An 8,719-nucleotide genomic window follows, 5' to 3' on the forward strand; every position below is an offset into this window, starting at 1 on the left:
GAGGGCTTTGTAAAATATGGATTTTTGCACCTCTTATGGTTTGCACACCCCTCACAAGCAGACACACACACCACCACCACTCCACACTGACCCCAAGAGATGTCCGGGAGAGAAAAGCTGGGTCCGACTGGCCACTCCTTTCTGGGTACCAAGGAACCAGGCCACCCCTTGACTCCTTAGAAGCATCTGCCTTCTTAACCCTGGCCCCCATAGGTCCACCAAGACTGTACTAGGAAAGATCAGGAAGCCGAGGCTCAGAGGCGACTTGGGTTGCTCAGGCTGGGGTGGCCGCAGAGCAGGAACCCTAGCTCCTCTTGCCACTGCCTTGAGCAAAAGCCGCCCGCTGGGGGGTGGCTGTGAGGCCTGAAGCCGCGCTGTTGTGGCTAGTAACCCCCTCCCGCCCCAAAGAGAAAAGAGAATAGAAAGTGCACACCTCGGTGGCCCAGGCGCCACCGCATCAGAAGCTCACACCCCAGGCGCCTTCCGGCCGGGCGACTGACGCTGCTCGCCAGGACAGGCCCTGGGGGTGAGCTCCAGGAGGCTAAATCCCGTTTGCCTGGGGCTGAGTTCGGTGGCCAGGCCCTGGCGCTTCTACTCCCTGGGGCTGCAACGGGAAAGCCGCTGAGGCTCGGGTGCGTCTAAGGCGTCGGCCCCGCGCGGGGAACCGAGGCAACCGCGAACGTGTAATCCACCCGCAGAAGCCTGCGGCGAGCGGCTCCTATCTCTGTCCTGGGACTTTATTACAGGGGGGATTTCACGTCAACAGGCATCTTGACTTCCCTGTTTCAGCGCAAAACGCTTAAAATATATGAAACAATTGTGAATTAATTCTACGTTATTCCAGGACAAAAACCCCTAAAACAATACGAGCTATTATGAATGAATTCTACGTGGGGCGCCTCTGCGCTAGTGCATCCTTAGGGGTCCTTTAGGCGCGCAGGGCGCATCATTTCGCACCAGACTCAGGAGCCCTTTGCTTTTTAAGCTTGTGACTTGCACATACTGGGCACGCTTTTGTGGCATCGCTCAGCGGTGGGAGCTTCACCCACGACCCCTGTGCGAGCCCAGCACTCAGTGGGCCCGGAGGAAGACGGCACAGCCGAGCGCAGTCTAGGCGCTGCAGCCGCGGCGGTGCGAAATCTCGGACTCGGGTGCAGAGGCAGTTTCGCCTGAGTTATCTGGCCCTTCCGGGCTTGCCTGGAGCCAGGATCTCCTTGCGGGAAGGCTGGACTTTCCCTCTCATTCCCAGGCCGCAAGTCAGGCCGGAAGACCGAGGCCGATCACTGTCCCCGGGCAATCTGGGCCAGTTTTCCTGCACAAGCCTTCTAGATCTCCATAAGCCTCCCGCCCCTCTAGACCTGGACATGGGTGCGCTGGGAGTCCTCCTCAAGCGAAGGCAAGGAGACGAACAGGAAACCGGGCTTTGCCGCCGCCCGGGACCCTAGTCCAGCGGCGCCAAAGCCACGCACAACCAGGCGCACGGGGGCCTCTGGCGCACCAGGGCGCAAAGTGAGTGGGTGCAGGGGCTGGAGACTCCGCAGAAGAAAACATGGGAGCGGGTAGTTGGGCTTCTCCAAATCAGCCCCACTTCCCCGGAGCCTCTGTCCTAACTGGGCCGCAGCCTTTGTGGGAGAGAGGAGGAGTCCCCAGCTCCTCTATGCTTCGAGGCAGACCGGACGCTAGAGCAGCGTTCCCGCGCTAGGAGGCCCGGGGAATCTTCTCCGCACTGGATTTCCCGGCTCTAGTGAGAGGCAGAGGGTGCAGAGAAGACCTCCTCCCCAGGAGGACCGCCTTCTCGGCTCGGAGCTCGGGGCCAGGGGCTTACGCCCAGCAGAGCCTGCTCTGACGCTTCGGCCCGCCGAAGACCCCAAGGGATGGAGTCGCAGGCCTTTTCCTGTTCCTTTTATCTCGATTTTATAGACAGCTGTTAGTTAGGGACATCAATTGCCCAGGTTAGTTTATTGATAATTTTGATGTAACAGAGCACCGGAGAAATTACCCCCACGTCCAGAATGTCAAGTCTGAGAAGAACCAGGTTCAGAGACTCACGACCCCACGATGCAAGACACTGCGGGGGGTCTGGAAGGGCCGCACCAACAATGCGACTTACTGTGTTTGTTCTCCTCGGAAGTCGGGAATTGGAATAGAAAGAGGGTGGTCAGTGGAAGGCACAAGCGTTAAATATTTTTCCCCCAGAGGGGACGAACTGTGACTTAGGAGATAAATGTTCCAGGGCTGGAAACATGCCTGTCACTTTGCCCACCAAAGGCCCTTTTGCCTCATTGAGATTTTACTCAATTTTCTATTGGGGAACACCAAGAACAAGGCACCAAAAATCCAAACCAAACAAGACAAAACCAACAATTACAAAAATACCCTTAAAGTTAATTGATGATTTATAACAGCTACAGTAAGAGAACGAGAAAGTCTGAAACCCAAAGTAAAACTCTCATTGGTCCTGTAGTGGCAAAAAAACATATATTATGTACATGGACACATATACGTATATGTACATATACTCATACACAGATCTATCGAATGTATGTGCACATATATGGCTTACTTGGTGTTCCCTAGGGGAAGGAGGACTACCGAGTTCTTTAAACGTTTGATTATTTCTTTAAAACAAGCAATGACATTTAGAGGGGCAGAGGGCTCTTCTTAAAAAACAGAAGCCAAGAAAAATAGTTCCTCTGATCCAGATTTTACTTCAATGTGGAATGAAAAGTGAAAAGAGGGGGATTCGCCAAAAAAGAAAAAAGTATTCAGAATCACCCAGATTGTAAATTTTTAAAAGCCTAGAGATCCAAAGCCTGTTTTATTTTCTTCTTTATTTGGGAGTCTGGAAGATATTCTGCAATCCCAATCCCAATAAAATACTCATGCGATTTTATTTCTAGTTGACACAATTTTAAAGGCCATGTACAAATGTTATACATTTTTATTTTTGTTTTTTTTTTAGGAAAAAATACACAAAAGGCAAAACATCCTCAAATGGTCCTTTTATACAGTGCAGAAGGAAATTTGAAATTTCAAATACGTGTCACAAATGCTGCACTCTAGCAGCGAAAATGCTAAAAAAAAAAAAAAAAAGGGTAGTCCTTCATATTATATATATATTTATATAAAACATATGGAAATTTGTTTTTACACAGATCTGTCTTTGTTTCAAATTTACAATGGATATCTAAAAAAAATTCTACACGGCAAATATTGCCAACGAAGTTACACCATTAATACTGATAAACGGAGGAGCCTATGCGGTGTTTCGATTATTAGGGAAAGAAAATAGAATAAATAAACAGGAGCCTTGCTATAGTTTTTAAAAGTGCCTTAACCTTTCTGCGTGCCCGCAATCCTGAATCCGCGCGGTCACCGGCCGTCCCAGTCCCTGCGTCGCGCTGTGTTCGGCTCGTTCTCGGACCAGAAAGTTTACAGTAGAGGTTAGGAGAGAGAAAAATACCCACTGGAAAAAGTGGAAATAAAATTCAAGACAAAACATAACAGAAGAGGCTGAAGCGAAGGAGGAAGAGGGAAATGGACGGGGACAGAGGCAGAGGCCTGGCGGCCGCTCGCTTCACGGCTCCTTCAATTTTCTGTTTAAAGACAAAGACGGACAGTGGCTTCCGAAATGCAACTTGTTCGCACAAAGATCCACCTGTGGTCCACGGAGGAGACTACGGAGGTGGGGAGGGAGATCCAGAGGGAGATCCATCCCCTCCTGCTCCCCGAAAAAGGCGGCTCTAAAGGGAGACTTGCACAGTCCAAGACATTCTTTCCAAAAAAAAAAAAAATTAAAAATAAAAAGATAAATACTCAACCAAAAAATAAAAGTATTTGATAATGATTGGTCTCACGTTTGCCTTTCTTCCAAAAATCTCCCCCGACTTCTGCCCTTGGCCAGGAAGGAGGGAGGACCTCAGCAGAATTTCCGTGTGGATGAGGAAGGCTTTCCCCGGCACAGCACCGTCTCAGCCGGGTTCAGCAGGATCAAAAACCTTTATTACCGACGCTGCAGTCCGATCAGACCCACCACTACCAATTCTTAACATTTCTGAGGGAGTGGGGAAGGAGATGCCGACCACAGCGCTGTGTCTTTGCCTTGGGGATTCCTTGCCAAAAATTCCGGTTGGGGAGGGGTCGAACCCTTTTCTTCTGCTGACGGTTATACCTCGAGAATAAAGCAGTTTCTTGTGCCGGTCCAGGGTCCCTGTGACCCGCCTGCCTGCACCAGGAGGGCCTGCGGCAGCAGCCTCACATCACACAGGGCTTGATGTCTTGGTAGGTGACCTGCTGGTGGTAGTAGGAGCCCCCGCCGGCAGAGTGCATGGAAGAGGACGCCATGGCGTTGAAAGAGAAGACAAACTCCTTTCGGTCACACATGCTGGGCGACTGGGAGTGATACCGCGGGATGCCTGCAAGGCGAGGTGACAGGAGGGGTTGGGGGAGCAGAAAAGCCAGAGTTCAGGCAGAGGAGCACAGCCATCTCCCCACCATGTTCCTGGAGTCCCAGCCTTCCCACCGTGCACCCCAGAAAATATCCCAGAACACTCGCCACGGCCTCCCTCCCGGCAGTGCCTGCCTGTTGTGTGCCTATCCAGCCTTGGACACCGTGCATGGGCCCAGGGCTTCCAGAAGCCACAGGGGAAGGGGTGAGGGAGGCCAAGCTCTGCCTGAAGACTCCAGGGAGGGCCCCTAACTCCCATGGCGGCCACCATCAAGGCAGCCACCTCCCGACCTGAGGCTTGGATGTCTGTGTGGAAGGAGAGGCCAGCGCCAGGCCAGCAGCAGGGGTGAGAAGAGGCTTCTCCAGAGAACAAGGCCTGGAGTGGGAGAGTTCCCCCGTAGAGAGGCCGCCCAAGTCCTCTAGGCCTGGCTCCTGCCTCCCGCGGCTGCTGACAGCTGACCCTGGACAGGCCCTGGTGAAATCACTCCAGCTCTCTGTAGAGCTGGGCCTGCAGGCTGTGCGGGCAGGGTGGGGGGCTGAGGCAGAATCAGGAGGCGAGGCTGCTGCATCTCCATTGGCAGATGCTTCTGCTTGTTGGGCCTGTTGGGGTGTCAGGGGTGTTGGGGGTGTGGGTACCTGAAAACTTGGATTCTAAGAAACAAGAAGTCCCCGTGGCCCGGCTTGCAGCTCTGACCCTCCTGGGCCTGGCCACGGCACTGCCCTGCCCCCGACACCACAAAATGCCTGTGGACTCAGCTGTGGCTCTGCCAGGCCTAGTCCCCTGAAAGGCTGGGGCTGAGCCTCTGAGCGCTGGCCGGACTGCTTCAGGCCTAACTCTTCCGCTCTGTCCAACCCCAAGCAGAGGCAGCTCTCTAGGCAGCCTGAGGGCCACCACCAGGGAGGGAGGGCCATCTGGCCAGGGCTAGGAGCCCTGGGTCCACACCAGGACCTTTCCAAGGTGTGAGGGGACTTAAGGGATGCAAAAGGACTTAGGGCACTGTGTCTGGGACTTCTTGCTAAGGACCGGCCTACCTGGTCAGGCTTGGGGTAGCCGGCAGCTGGAGTTGGAACAGAAAGAGAAACAGATTGTCCCAAACTAGGGTCAAGAGCGCTAGTCACTCTTCAAAGGGGGAAAGGTGGGGCCAAGAGGCATCCTGGGGAGCTGGTGCCTCCCCTCAGCCTTGGGGTAGAGGGGGTCGATCCTGGCTGGGTCTCGCTGCCGCTCAGATTCGACTTCCCGGGGACCAGGGCGCCCTCTGCTTCCCCACTCACCTTGCAGCTCGGCTGGGGCGTTGTGGCTGTTCTGGTGCAGATATGGCTGCTCCAGGGAGTGCGTGGAGAGGCTGCCGGACAAGGGGTTGGCCGCGGGGTTACAGGGGGACAGGGGCTGCTGCTTGATGTAAGAAGCGCCGCTGTTGAGCGCCGCAGAGGCGGAGGGCGGCCAGGCCGCTGCAGAGCCGGAGTAGACGGCGTGCGGCTCCATGACCCCGCCGGCGCCGGTGGGCAGCAGCGGGGAGGCGGGCACCGAGCTGTCGTGGTGCGAGTACTCGCCGGCCGCCGTGCCGCCGCAGCTGCCCATGTATGAGTGGCCGCCGTTGGAGGGCAGGTGGGGCACCGAGTGGCTGGGCAGGGCCATGCCGTCCACATTGCCGGGCAAGTGGCCGTTCATCATGCCCAGGCCGCCCTCCAGTGCCAGGCTGTTCGGCGGGCACGAGAGGCCGCCGGCTGAGCCCTGGAAGCCGTAGGTGTCCGGGAGGTGGTTGAAGCCGAGCCCGTTCATCATGCTGTACATGGGCTTGAGCGCCTGGCATTTCCTTCGGAAGCCGCGAGGCCGCCGGCGAAAGGAGCCCTCCTCGAACATGAACTCGCTGGCCGGGTCGATGGTCCAGTAGTGGCCCTTGCCGGGCCGCCCGAGGCCCTTGGGCAGCTTGATGAAGCACTCGTTGAGCGAGAGGTTGTGGCGCACGGAGTTCTTCCAGCCCTGGTAGGAGCCGCGGAAGAAGGGGAAGCGGCTCTGCAGGAACTGGTAGATCTCGCTGAGCGTCAGGCGCTTGGTCGGCGAGCTCTGGATGGCCATGACGATGAGCGCGATGTAGGAGTAGGGCGGCTTCTCCGGGCGCCGGATGCCGGCGTTCGTCTTCTTGGCCTTGGACGGGCCGGACGACGCGGGGTCCATGGCCGCGCCGCCTCCCCCGCCGCCACCGCCGCCGCCGCCGTGCGGTGGCTGCTGCTTCTCGGGCGCAGAAGACATCGGGTGGCTGCTGCCGCCGCCGCTGCTGCCGCCGCTGCTCTGCGCCGCGGACGGGCCGGGAGGAGGAGGAGGAGGAGGAGGAAGAGGGCGGGGGGGGGGGAGGAGGGCGAGGGGGAGGGGGCTGCGCGCGCGGGGCTGGCTGCACCTCTGCCGTCATCGGCGGCCACTTCTCCCGAGCGAGCCGCGGCGCGCCCGCCCCCCGCGCTCCCGCCCGCCCTCCCCGAGGAGCTGCTGGATCCTCCGGCGGTTGGCTCAGAGCCCCTCTCTCTTCAACTCCCGCCTCCCCCACCTCTCTCCTCCCTCTTTCCCTCTCGCCCTCCCACTAGGAAAGGAGCTGAGGCCGAGGGCAGCCCGGGCGGAGGCCTTAAGGAAGCTACCCGCGCCGGTATTTTTGTGGGGGAGGCACTGCCTCCAGGGCTTACGGCCGTGCGCCCCCGCCAGGAGCAACCCTGGGTCCCCAACGCCCGCAGCGCTCGGCTCCGAGATTCCGGATGAGACCGCCTTCACTGCAACTCCGCTCGGCAGCGTGTCGCCGGCCGGCGCGAGACCCTCCCGGAGTTCCCTCCCTCTCTGCCCACTCGGGCCCCCGCGTTGGTGGGCGCTTAAAGAGCCCCCACTCTCGCCGCCCCGCGGCCGCCAGCAGAATCTGCCCCGCCTCCACCAACCTGGCGAGCAAGTGTTAAGGCGCCCTCCTCCCGCGGTTCGGCCCCGGAGCGCGCTGGCCCCCGCCTTCCCAGCCCGGGCGGTGCAGAGAGAAACGCGCCCTGGGCCCGGGCCTTCCCCGACGCGCACAGCCCGGTGGCTAATCGCAGGCGCGGTGGCCGCCAGGTCGTGACCATCGCGAGCACAGCCAGCTCGACTCCGGGTACCCGCGGCCGGCCGGCGTAAGTTCCCGCGAGGGACCGCCTACCCAGTCTCCCCGCCCCGGGAAGGACTGCGCCGCGCCCGGGATTTTTCGGACTCGCCCAGCGGCGCGCGAGCGGGCGGGCAGCCGCCGGGGCAGAGCACAGGCGGAAAACGAAAGCGCTGGACGAGTCGCGACCGCTCTATCTTGGGCGCCGCGGGCCTGATGGGGGCGAGTGAGAACCCGCTGGCCCAGTGGCGACACAAACCTCACAGGCTCCGGAACAAGCGGCGTGCTCAGTCACTCACCCGTACGCGCACACACTCGTGCTCTTGTGTACACATTAGCACACACGTATATATCTTGATGCACATGCAAACCCAGTAAATTACGCAAACAGATGTGCAAACACATGCGTGTGTGCACACTCAAGTGCAAAGGGCGCGCAGGCATGTGCGCATCCATTAATGCGCTCGCTGACACAGAATAGGCCCACAGGAGCTTAGGTTCGCAGTCATTCCCACTCACGCGTACACACGCCACACTCGTATCTGAATTCACTGGTAGTTCGTTGGCTTCCCCCACCCCCAACACACAGTGAAAACCCGCCTATTTGGCCCTGCGGGCCCCATTTTCAAAGCGCAGGTTCCGATTTCCCGAGAGATGGCAAAGGCCCTGGCAGGAAGTTTACAGGGTTTAACGTAAACAAGTTCTAGGGGATTCTTTAATAATAATAATAGAGAATTCCGCGTGCGCTGGGCGGGAGGGGGGAGTTGGCCTAATGCCCCTGTGGGCTCGGCCTGCCGCCGCCGCGGGGGCCTCTGACACTGCGCACCAGGCCAGGTTCTTGAGAGCAGACAGCGCGGGCGGGGAGCGCGGGCCAGGGCGGCCCTAGCGCGCCTGGCTGCCAGCCCTCAGGGTGCTCCCACGGAGGCCTGCCCTTGCTACCCCTAAGCGCTGGGGTGCGAGCTGGGGGCGGTGGAGCCAGGAAAGGTGGTGCGGAGAGCCGAGCGCAGGACCGCGCCGGAGGCACCTCTCAACGCGGCGCGCACAGACCCAGGTGAGTGCTGCTCTCGCAACGACAGCTGAGCGCAAGGCCCGGCCTCTCCCTCCAGGATCCCGTGTTGGGAAGAGTGGGGCGAGGGGTGTTTTCGCGGGTCACTGCGAGGAGCCTGGA

At 58.7% G+C, this 8,719-nt stretch overlaps 1 protein-coding gene across 1 annotated transcript; it reads right to left on the reverse strand.

Annotated features, from left to right (window-relative positions):
• Nucleotides 1-2,923: 2,923 nt before the first annotated feature.
• On the reverse strand, nt 2,924-6,741 carry FOXF1 (forkhead box F1). The gene is made up of 2 exons (XM_012466092.3): nt 5,720-6,741; nt 2,924-4,415 (listed from the first exon to the last, which is right to left on the reverse strand). The coding sequence occupies exons 1-2, from the start codon at nt 6,696-6,698 to the stop codon at nt 4,255-4,257; spliced, it is 1,140 nt and encodes a 379-aa protein (XP_012321515.3). The 5' UTR covers nt 6,699-6,741; the 3' UTR covers nt 2,924-4,254.
• Nucleotides 6,742-8,719: the final 1,978 nt, after the last annotated feature.

This window comes from Aotus nancymaae, unplaced genomic scaffold, assembly GCF_030222135.1.
Source record: "Aotus nancymaae isolate 86718 unplaced genomic scaffold, 86718_ANA_hifiasm-v0.15.2.pri h1tg000095l, whole genome shotgun sequence".
NCBI lineage: Eukaryota > Metazoa > Chordata > Mammalia > Primates > Aotidae > Aotus > Aotus nancymaae.

Bases quoted from the DNA above. Each gene is read 5' to 3' on its own strand.
- FOXF1 (XM_012466092.3), bottom strand. From the start codon at position 6,698: ATGTCTTCTGCGCCCGAGAAGCAGCAGCCACCGCACGGCGGCGGCGGC. The intron at 4,416-5,719 runs GTGAGTGGGGAA...CTCGCCTTGCAG, and splicing joins CGCCCCAGCCGAGCTGCAAG to GCATCCCGCGGTATCACTCC.